The sequence below is a fragment of the Microtus oregoni genome, unplaced genomic scaffold (assembly GCF_018167655.1).
Source record: "Microtus oregoni isolate MIOR12 unplaced genomic scaffold, Mior012 000016F_ref0000370, whole genome shotgun sequence".
Classification (NCBI taxonomy): Eukaryota; Metazoa; Chordata; class Mammalia; order Rodentia; family Cricetidae; genus Microtus; species Microtus oregoni.
The window spans coordinates 36011663-36035658 of record NW_024543075.1 but is presented as its reverse complement, the minus strand read 5'-3'; the positions used below and the strand labels follow the sequence as shown (position 1 = coordinate 36035658).

At 49.2% G+C, this 23996-nt stretch overlaps 1 protein-coding gene across 2 annotated transcripts in view; it reads right to left on the bottom strand.

The window, feature by feature from the left end:
• Positions 1-6469: 6469 nt before the first annotated feature.
• Positions 6470-23996, bottom strand: part of Trim66 (tripartite motif containing 66) — a 42983-nt gene continuing 25456 nt past the window's right edge. For both annotated transcript variants that reach the window (XM_041666890.1, XM_041666889.1), the window contains exons 11-20: positions 17509-18027; positions 17169-17361; positions 15759-15819; positions 15156-15327; positions 14533-14822; positions 14298-14424; positions 13482-13556; positions 13121-13273; positions 12511-12729; positions 6470-11596 (exon numbers count right to left, since the gene is read on the bottom strand). In XM_041666890.1, the coding sequence (XP_041522824.1) occupies positions 11537-11596; positions 12511-12729; positions 13121-13273; positions 13482-13556; positions 14298-14424; positions 14533-14822; positions 15156-15327; positions 15759-15819; positions 17169-17361; positions 17509-18027 (1869 nt within the window). In that variant the 3' untranslated portion in view covers positions 6470-11536. The remainder of the gene's footprint in view (positions 11597-12510; positions 12730-13120; positions 13274-13481; positions 13557-14297; positions 14425-14532; positions 14823-15155; positions 15328-15758; positions 15820-17168; positions 17362-17508; positions 18028-23996) is intronic.

Here is a 23996-nt window from a genome sequence, read left to right as displayed (position 1 = left end):
TAGATTGAGATTTTCTCTGATATAACAAGGAGAGATTCTAGGAGGGGTAACAAAGGAGCTGGTTTTTGAAAGATGAGTTAAGAATTTTTAACACCTTTAATAAATAAATAAATTTTTAAAAAAAGATTTTTTTAACACAACTTTTTATTGATTTTTGGGAATTTCACATTATGCACCCCAATCCCACTCAATTCCCAATCTTTCCATATCCTCCCACACACACTGTGCAACCTCCCTCCCAAAAGAAAATTAGAAATTTAAATTGAAATTGAAAAAAAAAAACATCTTGATGACCACTCTGCGCAACCCGTTAAGATTTTGAAAGGCAGGGACTGGATAACGGCTCAGCACATTGAGCACCTGTTGCCAAGTCTGAGCCCTGAGCTCAACTGCTGGGACCCACATAGAAGGAGAGAACCAATTCCTGTAAGCTGTCCTCCGACCTTCACAGATATGACACCTGTATGAACGTGCATGTGCACACACACAATAAAAGTGTAATAAATGCCTTGTTTGGAAAGGTAGAATATAGAGCAAAGAAAACCACCTGTGATAGTTTGAATGAACAGGGTCCCCCATAGCACATGTGTTTGAACACTTGGTCCCCAGTTGGTGGTGGTGTTTGGGGAGGTTGTGGACTTTTCAGGAGGTGCAGCCTTGCTGGAGGAAGTATGTCACTGAGGACAGGCCTTCGGAGTTCATAACTTTCCAGTTCCACTTGCTTGCTCTGTCTTCTCTGTGTGGTTGAAGATGGAATTTCTCAGCTTTCTGCTCCCACTGCCTGCTGCCTGCCTCCCCCTCCATGATGGGCTCTTAATTCCCTGGAGCTATAAGCCAAATCAATTCTCCCTTAACTTGCTATTGGTCATAGCATTTATCACAACAAAAAGAAACCAATATTGAGACTGAGGAGATGGCTTAGTGGTTAAGAGCAGTTGTTGGTTTTGCAGAGGACTGGAGTTTAGTTCCCACATCCCACGACCTTCCAGATTCCAGTTCCAAGGGATCTGATGCCCTGTCCTGACCTCTGAGAATGCCAGGCATGCAGATAGTGCACACATGTAAGTGCAGGAAAAACACATATACACATAAAATAAAAAATAAAATGTAAAAACTGTTTTAAAAACTAATGTAAAGTTGGGCGGTGGTGGCACATGTCTTTAATCCCAGCATTCAGGAGGCAGAGGCAGGTGGATCTCTGTTGAGTTTGAGACCAGCCTGGACTACAAGAACTAGTTCCAGGACAGGCTCCAAAGCTAAAGAGAAACCCTGTCTCAAAAAATAAAAAAGAAAGGAAGACTACTCAAACATTAGGCAGTGTTATAGCAATATGCACTTTCTCATACCTCCGCTGGGAAAGAGAAAGCAAACAGTAACTCCGAAATCAAGTATTTTCATCCCACAGATGATCTACCTGGCTTCCACATGTGCTTCCGAGGACAGATCGAGTCTCATAAACACATCTAAACCAAAGGTCGTGAAGCAGTGAAAACCCAGGCTCTCGGAAGGGGGAAAACGCTAGAATGTTGAAAAGTTCATGTCTCCCTTCTGGTATATGTCAGAGCTGTTCCTTTTGCCTTCTGTGCTCTACGATTTTGATACCCTGTCTGTTTCTTATGCTTCTTAGTCAGTGTGTTATATTCTACATCTCAGATCTTGCACTCCTTCTAGAAAGTTCTCAGACATGCTCTTCAGGGTTCCTCTCCTCACTTCAACAGCAATGCATATACTAAAAGATGGCTGTTCAGCCTTCTTTACCACTTCACGCCTCATCCTGCCCCAGTCCTCATCGGGGCGCCACTCTGAGTTCTGCTGTTGCTTATGATTATCTCTCAGAGGGAGACTCTCCATGTTAGCTTGTTGTCAATTCATTTTTTGTTGAGATTAAAATATGGGAAATCATGCTGGGCCATGGTGGGCTTGGGAGGCAGAAACAGGTGGGTCTCTGAGTTTGAGACCAGCGTGGTCTACAGAGTGATGGTTTAGGACAGCCAGGGCTACACAGAGAAATCCTGTCCCTCAAAAGCAAATAAATATGTATGAAATCTGTTGTCTTACACACACACACACACACACACACACACACACACAGGGAGAGGTGACATTCGTTTCTGCCAAAACTTGGTGTGTCATGGTGCTAAAGTGACTGAACGCCTTTGGTGTCCAGACCTAGTGTAGACGTCTCAGGGTGAGCATGAGTGAGGCTATGTGGTCAGTAGAGTAACAGTGTTCTTAGGATGGGTGAGGAGGACCTGAAGGACAGGCAAGTCCACATAAAACACATCCTGGAGAGGACCCCTCATGGCTGCTCATAACTGACTGGCTAAAACTTACTCAAAATATACTATCCAGTCATAGTGGTAGAGAATCTGAGGGGAAGGTTATAGCTGAAATGAAGAAGACATAGCCAGGAATGGTGGTGCATGTCTTTTATACCCGTACTTAGGAGGCAGAGGCAGACAGATCTCTATGAATTCCAGGCTAGCCTGGTCTACATAGTGAGTCCCGTGCCAGCCAAGGTTACATAGTGAGATCCTCCATAAAAAAATGTTTAAGATGATGATGGCGGTGGTGGTGGTTATGGTTGTGGTGATGGTGTTGGTAATGGTGGTATGGTGATGATGAGGTAGTGGTGGTGATGGTGGTGGTGGTGATGGTGGTGGTGGTGGTGGTGATGGTAATGGTGAGGATGATGGTGGTGATGATGTTTATGGTTGTGGTGGTGATGATGATGGGGATGATGATTGTGGTAGTGGTAGTGATGGTGATGGTGGTGGTGATGATGATGATGATGATGGATAGTAACATTAATTAGCAAAGAGTCTCTGCTACAATTGAAGGTGGCCACTAGCGTTCAGTTACAAGCTGTCCATTCTTATTCCCAGAGGCTCTAGAACATAAAAAAATGAAAATGTACTTATAGCCAGTAATAATTAGTTTCTATTTCAAAACTTTAAGAGTTTGTTTTTTAAATTTTGTTTCAATTGGTCAGAAGTAATTCAGTTTACACTAGGGTTGTGTTTCTTAATAATTAATTTTGTTAAAAAATAATTAATTTTGTTTGTTCTTGGTTTTGTTTTGGTTTTGGTTTTGTATTTTTGATACAGAATCTTTCTACATAGCCCTGGCTGTCCTGACACTCATTATGTAGACCAAGCTGACCCTGAACTCAAGAGATATACCTGTCTCTGCATCCCTGGTGTTAGGATTAAGGGCATTTTCTACCACCCCAATCTTAAAAATCAATGTGTTTAATGTAATTGTGTGGCTTATAGACATTTAATTAGGCCTTTTTAAAATTTTTTGAGAGAGACAGGATCTTACTATGTAGCTTTAAATAATCTTGTAATTCACTTGAAACTGAGACTGGCCTTAGACTTCAATCCCCTCCTGCCTCTGCTTCCTGGATGCTGGGAATACAGGCGTGTGCCACCGCCCTGGGAATACAGGTGTGCGCCACCGCCCTGGGAATACAGGCATGTGCCACCGCTCAGGAATACAGGTGTGCACCACCACTCTGGGAATACGGGCGTGCGTCACCGCTCTGGCATACGTTTCCCATTTCTAACTACATTCATTCCGTGGAGTGGTCCATACTTGTCATAGCATGCTTGTGGATCAGAGGACAGCTTTTGGGAGCAGCTCTTTCTGCCATGAGTCCAGGACTGAAATTGGGATAAGCACCTCACTCACAGGTCATCTCTCTGGCCCTTGTCTATCTTTATTTATTGTTTCTCGGGACTTTTTATAGTCTCTGAAAAGTTCTCTCTTGCTTAAATACTATGCTCATTACATAAATCATCCCCAGGCCAGGCATGGAGGTAGAGGGCTGTGTGCTGGGGCGGAAGAGAGATAGTTAGAAGTCATGGAACCATGGTATCAGGAAGCAAAGCCTCAGTGTCCCGGGGACCTAGAGAACACCAACTGTGACATGAGGACAAAACACAGGCAACAGCACAGGAAAAGAAAGAGTGCCAGGCTCTTGCACAGCTGGGAGAGGAAGGACTGAGATCTACAGGCCTCACCTGGAGCATTAAAACCCATGAGCATGAGATTTTTGGGCTCACCTGATACCACACTCCTACCTTCCTCCCCCTTGCCTGGCTGCAATGACAACATCAGAGGGAAAGTATGTTAAAAGGGAGGGCTGGTGTGTCAGGTGACATCAGGTGACACTGGGACATCCAAGTGAGTGGCCAGCTATCATAGCATGGATAGGTCTGGGGCTCAGAGGAGGGGTTCATGACCAGCTATTATAGTGTAGATAGGTCTGGGGCTCAGAGGAGGGGGTTCATGACCAGCTATCATAGCATGGATAGGTCTGGGGCTCAGAGGAGGGGTTCATGACCAGCTGTCATAGCATGGATAGGTCTGGGGCTCAGAGGAGGGGTTCATGACCAGCTGTCATAGCGTGGATAGGTCTGGGGCTCAGAGGAGGGGTTCATGACCAGCTGTCATGACGTGGATAGGTCTGTGGCTCAGAGGAGGGGTTCATGACCAGCTGTCATAGCGTGGATAGGTCTGGGGCTCAGAGGAGGGGTTCATGACCAGCTGTCATGACGTGGATAGGTCTGTGGCTCAGAGGAGGGGGTTCATGACCACCTATTATAGTGTAGATAGGTCTGGGGCTCAGAGGAGGGGGTTCATGACCAGCTGTCATGGCGTGGATACGTCTGGGGCTCAGAGGAGGGGTTCATGACTTAGCAGACTCTCAGGACTTCTGCAGCAGGGTGATTAGTTTCAAGGCACAGAAGCCAATGGTTACTAATTAAACAGAAAGTGGATTTACTAAAAGACTTCTTAGGTGGCTCACTGATCAGGAGGGTCAGAGTTAATCTCGGTACTCCATCTAGGCCAGGAACAGTTCCTGGAGTCATGCATAGAGCTGGTCTGCTGACGGAACCATCACTGCCACCAGCACCCAGTGCTTCATCCTCTGATGTTGCCATGGAAACCCCACCTCCCATAGCTGCACCCCACCCTGGAGCTGGAGTTTCAGGAGGTTGTGAGCTGCAGAATGGTGGGTGCTGGGAACTGGAACTCAGTCCCGTGGAAGAGCAGCACAAACCCTGAACCACTGAGCCACGTTTCCAGATCCTCATTTACTCCTTGAATCATGACCAGTAGATTGAAGAGATGTTTGGAAATCAAGATTCTGAGGTGTTTTGTGCTCATTCTTTCCCTCTCTTCCCCACCCCTCTGAGAGAGAGAGAGAGAGAGAGAGAGAGAGAGAGAGAGAGAGAGAGAATTTGGATGTGTTCACGTGGATGTGGGTGTGTGGAGACCAGACGGGTCAACAGCTGGTGTCTTCCTCAGTTACACTCCATGTTTTGTTTTGGTGACAGGGTGACTAGGTGAACCTGGAGCTCACCAGTTCTGGAAGGTTGGCTGGCCGGTAAACTCCAGGAATCCTCCTGTATCTACCCCACTCACTCTCAGCACTGAGATAACACAAACAGGTCACCAAGCCCAGGTTTCCATGGGTTCTGGGATTCGAACTCAGGTCCTTGTGCTTGCACAGCCAGCACTGTGCCCAGTGAGACACCTTCCAGTCCCTCTGAGTTTCTGCAGGGAAGAGTAGGCTGTGCCACCCATGATTCCTAGGTGGGGAATCCACCAAAGCAGGAAAGGAGCTGCCTCCATTGGCTTTCTGTTGCTGTGATACCAGCGTGTGGAGGGAAGGGTTCGCGTGGCTTACATTTCCCTCCCACGGCCCATCACTGAGCAGAGCGCGGGCAGGAGCTCAAGGTAGAGGTAGAAATCATGGAGGAACGCTGGCTTGTTCCACCTGCTTGCTCAGCTTGCCTTCTCATAGAACCCAGGACCACTTGCCCACAATAGGTTAGGCCCCTCCCAATTCAATCCTTAATCAAGAAAACGTCCCACGGACATGTCCATAGGACAATCTGATGGAGAAAATTCTGCAATTCAGGTTCTTCTTCCCAAGTGACTCTAGTTTGTGTCGAGTTGACAAAAATTAACTAGCATAAAGGTTGAGAGTTCAGCCCACTGAATATAAATCTTGATATTCACCACAAACTATCCCCAGCAAACTGCTAGCCTCTTAGTGCAGCGTGAGCAGAGACGGCAGTGAGGACCGTCACTGTGTCAAGAAGCTTCATCTTGTTCCTGTTTACATATTTATTCAGCTTGGAGGATTGTTTGGTTTTGGAGGAGGTGTTTAGTTTAGTGTTTGTTTTGAGACAAGGTCTCACTACATTGCCCAACCCGACCTAGAAGGGCAATCCTCCTGCCTCAGCTTCTCTGGTGCTGGAATTATAGGTGTACTTTCCTGAAGTGTCTTTGCCTGGCAATGAGAAGTGGGTTCTCGTGAATGTGTTTCCCTAACTACGTCAGGCCTACTTCCTGCATTTTGAGGAGGAAGCTGCACTCATGCAGTGAGAAGGCCTTCTTTAGCTCATGCCCTTACTGATGTTGGAATCCAGTATCCAAAAGGAGATGGAGCAGGTTCAACGATTTCCACTAAAAACCACTCTAGGACAGAATTGCTGGGAAAGGAAAGTGCTATGTTTTATTTGATTCTGAATGTGTGGGTCCATTTAAAATCAATTATGCTTCTCCTTAAATTCCTTCCTTCTGCCCCTAGCCTGCCCCTAGCCCCTTTGGATCAACTGAGCATGTCTCGGAAAGACACAGAAGAGACATGTCCAGACACCGGCGAAGTGTGCAGCCCGAGGTGTGGGCATACGGCACAAGAAGCAGCACCTCCAGTGAAGACTTCCTTCAAGCAGTGCGGTTCGGCCAGTAGAGTTGTTGCCCTGTTGGTCGGGACTTCTCTAGCTGGGTCCCCACACCAGAGCTCCTCTGTGGCCTGGGCTCCATAGTTGTCAACTTTCGAGCTGCAGAATCTGAGCGATGCCCAGGTCACACTGCCCCTCATTTACAATACTAAAATTGAGGTTCTCAGACTCTCAAGTCAGATGTCCTTCTACAGTACCTCCAAGAAAGCAGCTACCATCTGAAGCTCCGGTAGCATCTGAAGTAAGCAGATGGGGCTTGAGGGGGGGGGGTGATCAACGCAGACAAGAAAGACCTTCAGGAGGGGTCTAGCTGAGCTAGAGGAACCACGGCAGTTCCCAGTCTCCCCTCCCTCAGAAGGTCATCATGACACACCCCCACCCTGCCAGGACTCTTCCTGGCTGCAGCCCTGAATCAAGCCTGAAAGCTTGCCTTCCCATGATCCTCGGCTCCCTGCTGACTGAGGCAGGTTCCAACTGATTAAGTATCATACTAGTGAGCTGTCCATCAGTGTGGGAATTTAGTTGAGCCAGATGGCAGATTGCATGCTGCAAAATCCAGCAGTCTCTTAGGCTGACTGAATGGGGCTCTTAACAAATGGGCCACCTCTCTATGCTCTCCGGGGAGCAACAGAGGGGAGGATTCACAGATGCAGAACTCTCTGCAGGTGCACATGACGCTCCTGAGCTCTCCAGAGGAGAAGCAAACCCAGGAAGAAGGGGTTAAAAGCCAGAGAGGAGGAATTGGGGGCAGCTATGATTCTGCTTGCTTACCCAGACCCTGGAGAGGAGAAAATGGCGACAGCCAGACACATCCCTCCATCTAGGTCCCAAACAAGCTTAGCCTTTGTGGCTGAGATAAAGATGGTGCAGCAACCGGGACCGTCCTGAAAGACGGAGTGAGGGGCATGGCACGCGAAGGGAAGAGTGGGCCAAGGGAGGGGCTGTGCAGGGCTCCAGACAGCTGGGAAATGAGAAGCATTCATTGCATTTGGCAACTGCGTGGTCACTGGTGCCTCTTGTGAAAATCAACAGAGGACCGGAGATGAAGAAGAATCAAAGAAAAATATTCTTTTTGTTGTTCGTGTTTTGAGACAGGGTCTCACTGGGTAGCTCTGGCTGGCCTGGCACTCACTCTGTAGACCAGGCTGAACTCCCAGACATCCTCCGGTCTCTGCCTCCCAAGTGCTGGGATTAAAGATGTATGTCACCATGTCCAGCCAAACAGTTTATTTTAAAAATAATAATGATGGCTAGGGAAAGTGGTATATGACACAGATGTGACATTCTTGTCTTAATCTTGAAATAACTTTGGTAGGCTGTGTAAAGGGAAGCAAAGGAGAGAGCCTGCAGAGCCCAGAGGGAAAAAAGCAGAGTCTTGGAGGACATATCGGGGCTCAGAGAACACAGAACTAGAAGTACAAGGAAGGAAGTGAGACAGGACACACGCACTGGTCAACATGAAGAAGAGCGGCGGGCAGGAAGCCCTCGCCTCAGGAGCTCTCTTCAAGGAAGCGGATGGTAAGTTCAGTCATTGGCTGACAGCAAAGATAAAGGGTGTGCATCAGAAAGAAGAGTAATACAAGTTCAAGGGTTCCCAATCAATACTGAGGATGTGGTTCTGAGTCCGCCATGCTTAGAAGTCAAAAAGGAAGAGAAAGCAGGTTGACGTGAAAAATGGAGACCGTAGAAGCTGGGGAGTTAGTAAAGTCCAAGATGCTGATAGGGACCTCTGTGATGGGCCCTGGGTTCACGCTGGGAAGAGGAGGAAATCCTGGAGAAGAAGGAAAGTCTGGGAGAAGGGAGAGGGACACAGTCATGGAGAAGAGACCTTGCACAGCAGTGAATGGGGCTGGAGAAGAGGAGGCCCAGAAGCGAAGACTCAGCTCAGAAGTTTAATAGTGACCAGGGTGGCAAAAGTGGGAACGGAGCAGAGACAGCTACAAAGAGGGGCCGGCGTAGTAAGAGGCATACAAAGACCTGTGGCAAAACTAGGGACAGGAAGCCAATGCTCACTGCATTTCCAACAATGTCAGCCATGAAGCCATGTCCAAGGAGGGCCTTGTGGCCACCGTTCAGCAAGGTCCCTACAGCAGGCAGGTACCCGTTACTGAATCCAGGTGGATCGACCTGCCATACTCTGTGAAAGGTTGCTTTTCAAGTCCCTCCTGTACCAACGTTTGCACTAAAATCCCCGTGCGTCCACTGAAGTCATCCTACTACTGCGTCTCTCAGCGCAGCCAGGAAGAAGACTCTTGTCTTCTAGGGCTGCACACTGCACTGTAACAACCAGAACTCGCTGCATTTCCACTGTGTGACTTTGCCCAGGACCAAAGAGCTTATCTGACCATGGGACCACATGGGAATGAGTCACTGCAGGATCCAGTGAAAATGTTGATGAGCTAAAGAGCAAAACTCGCTTAGTGAACAAGTGTTTGGTTTTGTTTTAATTTCCTTAAACTTCCGGTTTGGGTTTGTTTTTTGGTTTTGTTTTTTTTTCTTTTGCTTTTTGTTTTTTGGGTTTTTTTTTTTTTTTGCATGCAAAAAAAAAATTTACGACAACTTTAAAAACTTGGTTCCAGGGGAAATTCCATGGGCTAGTCAGTGTAGGGAAGGAATGGTGGGCCAGGGACTCACCTCCTTGAAGGAAAAGTCATCCCTTTTTCCTATCTGCCCTGTTCACAGGCTCAGAGGAAGCCTCTCAGCACAGAGGGGCTCTGTAGTGGAAAGAGAACAAAGGCCTGCCGACCACATTTGCAAGATCTCTGGGCCCAGAAGCTGATCCTTGTTCTGACAGGACACAAGCAACAAGCTGCACCAGGAGAGGGAAAGCAAGGCTTTGAACCACGCATTTCCATGTCATGGGCACATTCTACAGCTGATCCAGTCAAGGCCGTTAGGTTTCAGGCTATCACAGTGTTCAGTGGCTTTCCAGGGCCGAACACCGTGAAGTATGGAATATGGGCCACAAAAGGAAAGATCCTCAAAGCAGAAATTAGAGACGTATGAAAAGAAGGAAGCTCACCAGGCTAATCAGAGAAAAAGATGCAAAATCCAAAGAGAAATAGAAGAGCCCAACAAAGATCTTGTGAACATAAGGAGCAAAGCCTGTGTTCAAAGGTTACCTGACTGGAAACGAACTGAAGAAGATTCAGCTGCCTGGAGCCAGACAGCAGGAATGGAAGCCCATCTACTGAAGAGAGCTTGCCGTGCTGCTGAAAGAAAAGGCAGTGGCAGTGGGCGGTGCTTTGAAGTGAAGCTTCCCCTCAGTCAAGTGCAGAAGGGACTGAGTGCTTTTGTTGACTGACAGGGAGAGAAGAAAAGCTTTCTGGTGAAAAGAACCTTGCTTCCCAGCAAAAATAAATAAATAAATGAAAATAAAAATAAAAAAGCCTTATGAATAATCACTTCCTTAAACTTTCACAAAACCAAAGTCACAGCCTAAAAGTCCCCTGAAATCAGCCATGCCGCGCCTCGGGACCAGGCTACTAAGATGCCATCTCCACCAGCAATGTAATCAACAGGTCCTTCCTCAACCAAGCCCTTGTCTAAGCAGAAGCCTGGCCCTGTAGATTTCTCAGATGCTTCTTCTCAGACACTCTGCCTACACTGTGGAGATCCATCTACAAAGGATCTACAGTACACAGCTCTATTCCCAGGGCTTCCAGAATGCCTTCCTGCATTCTGTGAAAACTGTGACTCTAGAGTTACCTAATGTCATGAAAGGATGCTGGTTTCTCACCTCTCAATATCCTCCTTCTCTGTCCTTAGCCCAGGAATGAGTCCCATCCGTCACCACGGTCTTCTCCAGGCTCCGACAAGAAAGGGTGACCGTGTGTTGGCTGCTTCTGGGCTGAGGGCAGCGAGGCCACAGTTCTGATCTTTGGTTGTGTGAGAAAGTAGAGAAGTAGAACTTGGGCAGGAGAGGCCCCGCACAGCACACTGGCTGTGATCTGTTCTGGCTAGGGAACCTGCACCAGCAGCCGACGCCACCTCACTTCTCCCAGGTAAAACCCAAGATGCAGATGTAGGACAGAGGCGATGGAGGAAGAACCGCTGACACACACAGTGGCCACTTCTGAGAAGGTGGCTTCTCAGGTGCTACGAGCCCAGAGGGACAGACTCTGAAGCTGGCACCGTCTGAGTGTGAGTGAAATCTGGTCTCTGCACAGCCACCTAACTCAGGCCAGAGTGCCAGCCACACATAGCACTTCACAGTGACCACCTAACTCCTACTCGGGAAAGGGGGCATGGGAAGCAAATACCCTGAAAACCGTGAGAACCCAAATAGGCACCAATTGAGGCCTCGAGAAGCCTCCACTGTTCTGCCGGTGGCAGATGCCTCTGTCCCAACAGGACACAAAGGCAAACAGTGACAGTCTTTGGCTGTGCTGGGACAGGGGTCACACACCTGCCATACATCCAAACCTCACCTCCTTTCGTGTACCCGCTTCTAAACCAGGAGTTCAGACACACACAGTGAGGTGCTCCCGAGCCCTGGCTGCTGAGAGGTGAGCGGAGTCGGCCAGGTCCTCCTGAGCCGCAAGAGGCATGGAATGAGGAAGGCCTCCCTCTTCCCTGTTCTCCTGAAATTTCTTTATGGGGGATACACTATGGCTCCCGGATAAATGCTAGAGATGCAAATGGTGAAGGGAGCATGACCCGCTCAACAAGGCTCATCTCACAGCCACACTCTGGAGAGGAAAAGCTGAAGGGTGGGGAGGGATGGGCGAGAAGGTGGGACGTCGGCCACCTGCATGCCCGCCTCCTTCCAGCTCTCACACCTGCGAGATGCTGTTGGCCAGACGAAACGACATTTTCTTTGTCTTTTCATTCTCCTGAGAGAAAAGAAAAATTGGAATACTCAAATTTGGATTTATTAAACTAAACGGGACCAAGGTCAGGATTGGGGTTCCCCAGAGCCGATGTTTTCTACCCTGGAAAGGCAACGGCAGAGCTCACCAAGGGCTCTATGTACCAAGTGTTGCAGATAACCAGGGGTTTCTGGCAGACCTTGGCACAGGAGGCCAGCAGCCCATTTCAGGGAGTTTAACAGAATGGCTGCAAGCAGTGTCACACACAGGTAATCCTAGCACTTGGGAGGAAGAGGTAGGGGGACTGTCACAAGCTTAGGGCCCGTCTGGTTTCTAGAGTTAGTTCCAATCCAGCCTTGGCTACAGACTAAGACCCTATTTCAAAAAGGAAAGATGGAAAGAGGGACTGAAGGAAGGAGAGAGGGAAGGAAGAAGGGGACATGAGGGGAGGGACACAAGGGAGGAAAGGAAGGAGGGAGACTGATCTTTCAGGTCTACACAGACGAAAGAGCCAGAAAGTCCTAGAAGTATCTGTTGCAAGCCAGCCTGCAGCTTCCTTCCTATCCAGGAGTTTAAAGGGTCCCTTCTTTCCTCCCTCTGGCCCAGGCAGGCACTGGTATCAGGTGGCTCTCTTTCTATGGGCATTGTAGTCATAGTATAATAGTTCTGAGCTGGGGGGTCAGGACAGCTTCTTCACCCTAGAGCCGTGAACTTGCTAGAGGACCCCTGGCAGGCACATGGCCCCTCTGAATGTCAGGCTTTACCAATACCTGGGGCTGGCGGTCTCCACGCCACCCTACTTTTCTCATACACTAAGGGGTTGAGAGTGAAGTTTCATCAGCATGACTCCATCTAGTACTCGGTGCTGGCTGCTCGGGTGCCCCTTGCCAGTGCCACCACCCACCCCCCTTGCCCACTGACCGGCAGCTGCTCTTTACCATGTGCCGCCGCCGCCTCTTGGGCTGGATGCCTTCCTGCATGTAGGGAGGCCACGGGAAGCCCTGCGGGGTGGAACAGCCACTCTCGCCAGATACATCCTCAGAGTCTGAGTCCTCTTGCTGGGACTGGGCAAAGCATTTGTCTGGGTAGATCTCCTTTAGCCAGCCCTCAAAGAATACTTCCAGACAGCGACCAGCCTCTGCAACCTCCGAGTCGGGCTGATGAGGGGAGACAGTAGTGGTTAGCCTGTTTCTACCAGGACATCTCCTCTATGCCCCTCCATCAAAAGGGACACAGGGAACACAAGCCTGACTGGCCATCTTAGACTCTCATCCTGAGAGACCTGGAGCTTGGCACATTCTCCTGGGGCCCAAGGTAACCCATTTGGTGGCAGCTCATAAAGTAGAAGTAATCTCAGTAGATACCCACAGTTGGCCAGTCACCACCTCCTCCCATACTTCCAAGTTCAAGCTTAGGGCCCACATTTGGGAGAGGGCTCTTAAACCATAGCCAATCCCAGAACTCTGCTCCCAGATGCCCTTGCCCACATCCACCCCCAGCCATGACCATCTCAGGGTCACTGTGAAACAGAAAACAAGACTGACATACATAATTGAACTTAGCACAGTTCCAGAACATGAGGCGCACATCGGATACTACTTCCTCTGGAGTGGTATAGTGAGCTGGGTCCTTCTTTTGCAGCCTCCTCCGAATAATCGATAGGTCCATGGGCCTCTTGATAATCTGATAATAATGCCTGGCCTTGGGGAGGGAGAGAAGGGGAGGGGGAGATGGAGGAGGAGGAGGGAGGAGGAGGAGGAGGAGGAGGAAGAGGTATTAAAGTAGGGATGGAGGAAGAGGCTTGCTCAAGTCTGATGTTAGCAGGTGCAAGGGAGAGCAGGAAGCAGGAGTGGCCGTGACCCCCAGGTCAGAAAGGAGCGCAGCAGGCAGAAGCATGGGGCCTCCTTACCAGAGGGCTGACTGGTTCGTGGAAGGGCAGGCTGAGGCTGTTGCAGCACAGAGACAGGACCAGCTTCTCACATTTCTGCAGAAGGCACAAATGGCAAAGGGCACACTGTTCTGCCCGCCTCAGTGAGAACTAAAGATGGTCACCCTGGTAACTGTCTGGTTCTGACCTCAAGGGTGTCAGCCACCCTAAGAGGCAGCTTGGGCTCTCAGGCCAAAGGGAAACTGCTAGGGAAAGGACAATCACATAGATTCCCAGAGGCCGTGTCGTCAGGCATGGCCATGGTGCAGCCTTAAATTCCCCCCTCGCCGCTGCTCAGAGCCTGAAGTTCCTGTATTGAAGACTTGGTCCCAGGGCAGCCACTCAGAGGTGGGGCCCTTGCAGGGTGACTTAACCATGAAAGCTCTGGTCTCATGTGGAGATCAGTTCTCTTCTGGAGTGGGGGTAGTGGGTGAGACTTTTAAGGAGTGGAGGAGAGAGGGAGGAAGTAGGTCATCTGGGCCACTCCCTTGCAGGATATATACTGTCCCTGGAGGCCATAAGGGAAGTTCTGCTCTCCCCATGCTCCCTACTGTACTGTTTCTGCCTCACCACCTTGACAATGACGCCAAGTGATCATGGGACGAAACCGTGAGTCTAAATAACTCTGTTCCGCTTTAGTGGATTTTCTCAGGTATTTTGTTACAACAATGTCACAACTGACTAACAAAGGCCACCCCCAAAAAAGGCTTGTCATCCCCCTCCTAGAAAAACCTCAGCCTCTGTAGACACAAGGGTCTGCCTCACACAGGAAACTCTCTTCCCAGAACCCTTCCCTACCTTCTGGTCATACACGCTCAGGCCGGGAGGTGGCCGCACTCCAGGCTGACTATAGCGGGCGTTCTCACAATCATACTCCATCTCAGGCTGCAGCAGGCTGCGGCACAGGGTGCACACCCACTCTCCCCTGCACAGCAGATGAGGTTGTATTAGAACCCAGCAGCCTCCCCTGAAACTCTGCCCAAGACAGGCATAGAAAAGGGGGAGCTGTGGCCTGGCCAGGATCACGACTCACCCCGGGAAGCTAAGCAAGGCTGGCACATGGCAGGAAAGGTGATACACTTTGGGGCAGCGGTCACAGCACAGCAGCTCCCCGCCATTGAGGCACACAGCACAGAAGTCCTCATTTTCGATGGGGGCTGGGGTGCACTTCTTGGCTCCAAGGGTTCGGGGAACCAGTCTCTGTTCTTCAGAAGATGCACTGTCCACCTCCAGTGGCCGCTGCCCAGCCAGAGATGTGACAGTGACCTTTCTTCCCCCCAGCCCTGGGCCTTGGGTGGCATCAGGCAGGCTGTTCTGGCTGACCTTAGGGAAGAAGGGAGTCTGAGCGGTGGGAGCACAGTACTGACAAATGTTTGGCAGGGATGGGGTGGGTGGGGGAGAACGACAGAGACTCACTGGGAGGGCCTCTCACTCCCGGACCACAAGCCAGCCAAGTCCCAGCTCAACCACCCTGCCATATCTCCCAGATCCCATGCAGCAGACAACAAGCTACGTCCCACCGAGGTTCACAAAAGGCCCTCGTGGATATTCTACACTTGGTCTTAGCCAAAAGGCAGAGAAGCAATAAGAATATTCCAGCAGCAGCAAAGAAAAACAAGATACTCGTAGCCTGGACCAAGCAGAGCCAAGTGGTACCTTAATGGACATGCTGGAGGACTCAGCGCCACACTCAATCACCAGCAGGAAGCTCCCGTCCTGCCTGTTCTGCGGCTTCAGCTTGAACACCGGCATCTCTCCTGATGAGGCCGCACAGATCTTAAGCCGCTCCAGTCGCACATAAGGGATCTTGGGCTCACTACTGATGGCTCTGTGGTAAGAGACACACCCTGGGTCGCATCAGGAGCCCTTAAAGGCTCCATCTCTAAGTTAGGCTCCTTCATGATCCCACAAATAAACAGCCTCCCCAGTTAACCCTTTATAGGTCCACATTTTTGCTCTTGCCAAGATCAACCCATTCAACCCTGTCAAACACTGCAAAGACCTTTGGCACTGTCGGTAGTCAAGGGAGGGCTCCCTGAAGAGCAAGGACTGTCACATACAGAGTGCATGTCTAACGTGCCTGGAACACTCCCTTAACTATCCTAGGCTCCCAACCACATGGCTCCCACTTGAGGCTCAGCAGGCGGTAACGGCAAGTATAGATAAATTTCTGCTTCTAGTTCTTCTACAGGATTACTTCCTGTGCCAGCCTCTCAGGCCAGGAAGTTGAGGGTAAGAAGGTTGGCCCAGAGTCATTACCTGATGCTTGGATTCTCTTTTGTATCCGGCTCTAGGGCTCCTTGTTCAAAATTCTCATACTCTAAGACAAAAGATAAATAGCTGTGACATACATTTGTGCCAACTTAGACCTTCTGCTTATTTCTGTTATTTGGACTTTTGGTCGCACATCTGCCTCACAGCTGCTCACTCATGGTGGTAACAATCTACTGCAGGTCTCCTTCCAGAGAGACGCTGAAAGCCACCATCTTTTTGGCAAAGATTAGCACAGCCTGCCGAGAGTTAAGAGCTGGGTGAGGCACTGAGCCATCTTCTCAGAGCTCAGAAATAACCAGTTTCCAACACACTTGTGCCACCTCCTGGCATTTTCTGCAGCCACCCCAGGGGTCAGAGCCTCTGCACAGCACAGATGGCAGGGAGAGGGGCGAGGCACAGACAGGAACTCCCACTTATTAGCACTGGACTATACACTTTCCTTGGGAAATCTGGACCTAAAATTTTGATTTAATTGCATAAGATAGAAGGTAATTTACTTATGTAATAGGGACCAATAACTTTTTCAGTTGGTCTGTCAGTATAAAGAAAAAAAAGTGAGAAAAACAGTCCATTTGGTGGTATCATTGTTCCTGTATGTAGTAAGTGCCTACAGAATAGGCTGATCTATTTCAAAATACTCAATAACACCACACATGGAAAAATCCTAGGTGGTCAGTGTTTGACTCTAACTTCTTGACCATCCCTTATTGGATAAAACAAACCACTGATCAACACTGAAACAAATCACCTTAAGACAGGATATTGGTGGACTGGCAAGACAGCTCAGTGGGTAGAGGTTCTTGCTGCCAAGTCTGACATCCTGAATTCAACCCACAGAACCTATGTGGTAGAAGGAAAAAAGCCCACTCCCTAAGAAGGAACTGGGAGCCTATCTCCAGTGGTCCAAATCCCCTTTGTTACGAGGCACTGCACAATTCTACATGACAGCTAAGTACATGGAAAATTGTGCTGTTACACAGTAAGGGACTAAGTGATTTCTCTGTGGTGTTTGTCCCCTACTCTGTGCAGGAGTTTGGTGAGTCCCATTTACTGGGGCAGTGGCAGATAGCCATTTCACAAAGGACGGAGTTGATGTCCTAACTAGATCCATCAGACATACCACACAAATTTTGACCAAGGCTAGCTCTTTTGGAGTGATTTCTTCAAGTGTGCCTACAATACAAAGTCAGACTCACCAGGATGTGTTCTATGGGGAAGATTTGAAGGAGGCCCCACAGATCAGTGCTGCCCATGGTCAGGGAAGCAGAAGTGTGTATAGCACTTCCAAGGGACAGAAGCAAATCCAGCCTCATAAGCAGCATCCCCCAAGCCGAGCCCACCGCCTCCCTCCACCTCACCTGCTCTCATCTGTGGCCGACAGCAAACAAGACTCACCTTTTGGCCGCTGGTACTGTTGAAGAGCAGTAGACGTGTTGGTCACTGGTGCCAGGAAAGGTTTTTTCACGGAAAGGTTAATTGGTTCCTCCAATTCTGAGGGAATAGCCAAATCCTTGGGAACATCCAGACTGGAGGCTGCGGGGCCTTTTCCTACTGAGTCTGTGAAGCGAGAGCTGTCCTCACTTTCCATCTGTCAAAGGTGAAAGGTCAACGAGAACCAAGTCAGACATTCTAGCCAACAGCAAAACTGCTGAGCTGAGGCTAAGCTGAGGCTGCCAGTGGCCAACCTTTTGCTTCATCATAAGCCAAAGCTGAATGTCACTTTCTCAAGACATACCTTACACTGGGCATTCCCCATGAAGGACTCAGCCCCATCCTTGGGACCCAGGCTCTCTGCAGTTTGGCCAGAGCCAGGACTGGAAGCTGATCTAGTCTCCAGATGTGTGTCAGAAACCGGAGGCATGCCCTGCAGAGGACAAGTGGCCAGACTCGGCGCAGCCTGGGTGTGTCCGGACATTAGGCTGGGCCCAGCCTGTGAGTGGTTGCTTGCCAGGCTTGTAATGGCCTGGGAACAATCGCCCCTCAGGTTGGGCAAGGACTGGAATGAGCCTCGCACAAGGTTTGGCACGGGTTGCAGGTGACTGGCTGGGCTCGGCACGGCTTGGTTTGAGACACTCATCAGGCTGGACACGGTTTGTGGTGGGCCACTCAGCAGGTTCGGAATTGTGTGGGTGGGGCCAGCTGTCAGGCTGCTCACCCTGTGGATCTGTGGCTCTATGGTCCTCGCCAGCCTGGTAGATGACAACTCCATCTCCAGAGTGTTGGAAAAGCCCATGATGCTCACTGAGGAGGAGTGCTGCAGAAAGGGGCACGGAGAAAGTTGGACTGTCAACTGGGAGTGTAGGAAGGGAGGTGAGACCCTTTCCACAAGAGCTCTGAGATTCCATTTGCCTGTCCTTGGGGGCTGCCACTGAGAGCTAAGGCAGCTTATGAAGCCCTGTCCCAATTCCCACCACCAAGGAAGCTACTAGGTTAGGACACAGAAGTGCAAGCTAAGGTATGGTGTGTTGTGTTGTGTGTGTGTCTGTGTGTATACGTGTATGTGTGTGTGTTGCACATATATATATGCAGGAAAGAGAGAATGGGAAAAGGAAAGAACCTACCACCTGACCTGAGGCCCACACACGCCCCATGGACGGTAACCCCAGCCCTAGTCCTGTACTTAAGCAAAGCATTAGTCGGACTTTCTAATCTCACATCTCCAGCCTTGCCTAATACTGTCTGTGGCTTCCCTTCCTTCCCTTTAGAAGATCTCATGGGATACCATCCTATATAAAACTAGCCAGAAGTTATGAGAACCTCAAACTGTGATCTACTCCAGAGCTGCTCCCTTGAAAGCATGCCGAGGTTCCAGGGCATCTCCATTCTGTCCAGGAGAACCCAGCTCAATACCAGAGCCTGAGGCAAGCTTGCAGCTTGTACTAACATTGACTAATGGATATCATCAAGGTAGTAGAAAGTCTCTTCTAGCCTGGTATATATGACAAAGTCACTCCAGACCACAGGAAGGGATCTCCAGAGCAATCCTAGCATGGCCCCAGCAGGTGCGGTCATCAGATGGGGTGAGACTGTTCCAAGCAGAAATCTATCTACTTGGGCTCCTGAGAAGAAGGAACTTAAGGAGTTGAAGACATAGGTGATTTCGGTCACTGATTGTAAAGTTTTCCAGAATGAAGAAACAGATGTGATGGAGAAGAGAAGGCAGGGGACCAATTTTAAGTCTAGTTTTCATGAATTTGGAACTTTAATAAGCCTTGTTCTTGGGGGAATAAGGAAAGATCAAATATACACCAATTTGTCTATTTTTGAAAATCAAAGGGAAAACACTAGAGCATGAAGCTCTAAACTTTCAAGATCAGTGTCCCAAATCTGTCACTCTTTCCCCCACGTGGAAAGTGTCCAAATTTCCAAAGGGCAGTAAACACTCAGTACATTCTCGGGTATCAATATAAAGGTAATAAAGCCATTTCCTAGTAAAGAAAGATGGCCTTCTTCCCTGTAAATGTGGATTCCCTGGTTACTTTGCTTCATAAGTCAGATGCTAGAGGGAGCATCATAGGGGCACTCCAACTTGCTCCCAAGCTAACACCAGGCCCTGTAATTCAGATATACTCATTATGTCCCTCTCTACAGACAGTGCCACAGCGTAACCTGTGCTCCTGTCTCCCCAGACTAGAGGAGTGGCCTCCTCAGTCTCCTCCAGAGACACCTGGAAACACACACCAGACCACGTCATGCCTTGTCCTTAACCCTGCAGCACGCTCACTCTCTTCAGGGTGAGTGCAAAGATCCCGAAGAGCCTCCCAAGACCCAGGTGAGCCCTGCCCTCATCCTTAGCAGTTCACAAGTCAGAAAACAGCCCCCCCCCCATTTTCCAGGACCCAGGCCTTCAGACACTGCCTTTAGCTGCTGCAACAAGTCAGATGCCCCTGGCAGCCCTCACCCTGTCCAGGAAGTCCGCCTTCTCTGTGCAACATTCTCCTTTATCCAGCCCTGTTCCACCTGCCCTTTAGAGCTCAGCTTCCCACTGCCAGGGGGTGTGTGTAGGGGATGTGTGTGTATGCTTGTGTGTGTGTGTGTCCGTGTGTGTATGCTTGTGTGTGTGTGTGCATGTCTGTGTGCTTGTGTGTGTGTGCATGTGTGTTTGTGTGCGTAAGGGTATATGCATGTTTGTGTGCTTCTATGTGTGCGTGTGGGTGCTTGTGTGTGTATGTATATTGCATGAGTTTGTGTGTATGTATGTGTGTGCATGTTTATGTGTGCACGTGTTTGTGTGTATGTGTGTGCATGCACATGTGTGTTTGTATGTGTGTGTCTGTCTGTATGCTTCTGTGTGTGTGTGTGTGTGTGTGCGCGTGTGTGTAACAAAGGCTCTCTCATCCTCTAGTGCAGGCTATATGCCATCCCCTTGATGCTCCCATAACGTCAGTGCTTTCAGCCTCTTGCACATCCAGGGTACAGCGATCAGACGCTATTGACCTACGAAACTAAGCTCCGTCAAAGCCTAGACTTTGGTCTGATTTGTTCACCCACTTTATTCCTAAGCCCAGAGGCAGTGTCTGGGTGAGCACAGGATATAATGAGCTGACTGAAATTCTGAAGCAATACTGTGGGACTGGTGATTCTACAAATGCTGAAGAAAGGGCAGCTTGGTTCCACTCACGACTGACTCCGAGTTCACCCTGAAATCGTGACTGACTTTGGAGAGCTGAAATTTAGTAACAATTTTTTACCTGCAAAGCAATTTGCTGGGGCTTTACACACACCGCCTCAGTTAACCCTCACGGTAGCTATGGTGAAGGTTAAAAGATGCCATCTCTGACAACACTTAGAATATCTGGTCTGCTACTGCAGCCCCTGCAAGCCCCGACGCCCACTGTAGTGTTTTGCTGCAGAAGGCTTTGTTAGAAACAAATGAGGCCCAGAAAGTCATCTTTAGGTTTTTAATGTTTCCATAAAGCATGATCTTTAATGCTTTTCATCTCTGTTTTTTAATTGTACGTAGAAATACAATTATTGCGTTGATTGACCTTGTACTCAGATTCCTTGGTAGACTCGCTTTGGATTTTCTGTGCACACACAAGGTGATGTGAGTAGTGCCATTTCTTTCTCTTCTTTTGTGTTTTTCTGGATGAGTTTGCACAGCCATCCTGCTGCTGAGGACCCTGTCAGGGTCTTACCCCAAACCAGCTGAGGGCGCTCTCCTAGATGTGAGTCCAGCCTGCCCTTCAGACACACTCAGCCCAGGCCTGACTCCACCGACTCCATCAGCTCCTCCCTCTGTCTGGCCCTCCTCATCCTTCCCGCAGCTGCTCTCCCTCCTCTTCCGTCCCCTTCTGTCTCTTGTCACCTTCACCTTTTTCTTTTCTTTGGTGTTATCAGTTTTTTCTCTTCTCTCCCCACCCTGTTCCTTTACTAGTTATCAGCTCTTAAAGTTTGTGTTTCCTTGGTTTATGTTTCTTCTCAGTTTTCAAAATAGACAGTTTAAGCACCTTTTATTTATCTTTCTGTGGAAAGTATGCTTTTTTGTGTGTTAGTAAAAACTTTCTAACTTTCTAAGTAGTCTACAGAGCAAGGATGAACCGATGCTTCCGGCAAAGTGAATTAGGCATGGAGCCCAGCAAAAGGAATCAAGGCCAGAATCCAGTGGCCTTCTGGCTGGTGACTGAGTGTGGCTGGGTCCTCCTGTGTGTCCACTCGGCTCTGCCTTGGCCCTCTCTCCTTTTTTCTGCTACTGCCAGAATAATCACTTTAGGGTCTTTCATGAGCCTCAGTGAGACTGCAGCCAGCCTTGTCCTCTGCTAGGAGGGAGCCATGGGGTCCTGAGGGGCGAGCTGTCCCTTAGTTGCTCAGTGAGACTGCAGGCAGCCTGTCCTCTGCTGGGAGGGACCATGGGGTCCTGAGGGGCGAGCTGTCCCTTAGTTGCTCAGTGAGACTGCAGGCAGCCTGTCCTCTGCTGGGAGGGACCATGGGGTCCTGAGGGGCCAGCTGTCCCTTAGTTGCTCAGTGAGACTGCAGGCAGCCTGTCCTCTGCTGGGAGGGACCATGGGGTCCTGAGGGGTGAGCTGTCCCTTAATTCTGCTGGCTGCACTACCAGAGCTCACTAATAACCTGTATTTCCTTATCTACAGACAATATCTGGTGATTAAAGCATGACTTTATAATATAGAGCAAATGAATCCTTTCAACTGTATTATTCCTCCTTTCCCCATATGGCATATTTAATGTAGTTCTGATGTTCATTTTGTCTACCCAGGACAGATATTAGGAATCACATATACACATATCTGAGGGTGACCTTGAACTTCTGATCCTTCTGTCTCCTCCTCTCAAGTATTGGGATTAAAGACATATGCTATTAGGCCCAATTTTATAAAGTAGTTAAGGATTGAACTCAGGGTTCTGTGTATGTTACAGCAAGCTCTTGGTGAGATCCTTGATACTAATCCAGAATCTGTTTAGACCATCCAGCTAATCAGTTGAGTTCCGCATAAAGCCAAATCTCAAAGAACATACTTTATCTGAGGACTTCAAGTCCCTTCTCCCAACTTCTTACTTCATGCAGTGGCACATGAGTTCATACAATGACAGAAGAAGAAGGGAGCAGACAGACTGAGCCACAGCTTATTTTGAAGCAAGTCTGCAGGTGAACTGCTCCTGTAACTTGCCTCTTTTTTCCCCACACCCATAGCCAGTCACCAGGAGACCAGTGCTAGCATAGTAAAGTGCTGTTAGCAGTCCCCAAACATGGGAAACATCCATGGGAGAAGGAACTCAAAAGCAGCATCAAAAGCAACCTAGCACTGACCCCCTCCCCATCCTATAGCCTATAAAAACACAAGGACAGAGCTGGATAGATGCTTCAGTGGCTAACAACGCGACTGGCTACTCTTCCAGGGGACCTGGGTTTGAATTCTAGTACCCACATGGCAGCTCACAACTTGTAACTGAAGTCCCAAGGGATGCAATGACCTCTTTGGGCCTCAGTGGGCACCAGGCATGCACACGGTACACAGACATACATACAAGCAAAATACGTATACACACAACATGGGCGAGTGTGCATGCACACACACATGTGCAGATTCACAAACATGGCATTTCTGAAACCTATATGCACCATGTCAATACTTTTGGTGCTTTCCTGGCTCTGTGGGATGAAGAGCCACCAACCATTTAACCGAAAAGTGCTTGTTTCTAGTGCAGGAAGAGAGTGGAGAACCAAGGGACTTTCACAGTCCTCTGCTGCCCGTGCCACAGTGAGGGAGAGCAGGGAGAACCAGGGAGGGGCGTCTAACGAGCATGCTAGGGCTGGGGAAGGGCTTGGGAATGAGGTTACATTGTCTGCTGGCCAGGACCTCACTCAAAGATGGAGTTTCTACCAGGGGAGAAGAGAGTACCTGCCCTCTGCAACACCCGGTGTGGTTCAAAGGTCAAACAAGAGAGCGCAAACGTGCATTTCCTGCCATAAAGCCTCACAAAATCCTGACTTACTATCTGAACGGTTAACAGGGTACCGACATCTCCTCTTTATCACACCTACACCTTCAGACTTTATGAAGTCTGTATTCTGAAGTTCGCGAGCAAAAGGAAGCTATTTTCTAGTTCAGGAAAGAAGAGTCAGTGTTTACTGAATGTTTTAGAACTCGGGCTTTAAGGATGAGGGGAGACCACCCTGAACCTAAGAACCTATTCTTCCCTCCCTTAGTTACCGTCGCCTGGCTTGCTCTAATTGCCCTCCCCTCCACCTCCTCTGTCCCTTTCTTCCTCTTTGCCGGTCTTCTTACTTCAAGCTGTTTATTGAGACTGGGTCTTGCTATGTGGCTGAGGATGACCTTGAACTTCTGATCTTCCTACCCCACCTCTCAAGTGTTGTACACGTCACCAGTTCTAGAGGCACTAAGGCTAGAACTCAGGGTGCTGTGCACCTAAGCAAGCACCTGGGTTTCATTTCAGCTCTCTCTCCTTTCTGTCTGCTGCCTGTCTGCTTGCGGGAGCCACTCATCTTTCTAACTGTCCTTACCCTTGAGTCACCACTTGCCTGAGATCTCCCTAACTCCTGCCTCTTCTGTTAGTCACCCTGCTGGCCTGTCTTCTGTTTTGACTGTACCCTGCTGCCTGCCCATCCCCACTTAGCCACTTCCATCTCCTCTGGAGTTCAGTTCCTGTTGTAGCGCTTGCCACACGGTATTCTCAAAGCCCAGAGAAAGCATTGTTCTTTCACTTTAACAGGAAGGTAAACTGAGACACAGAGTGATCACCCAG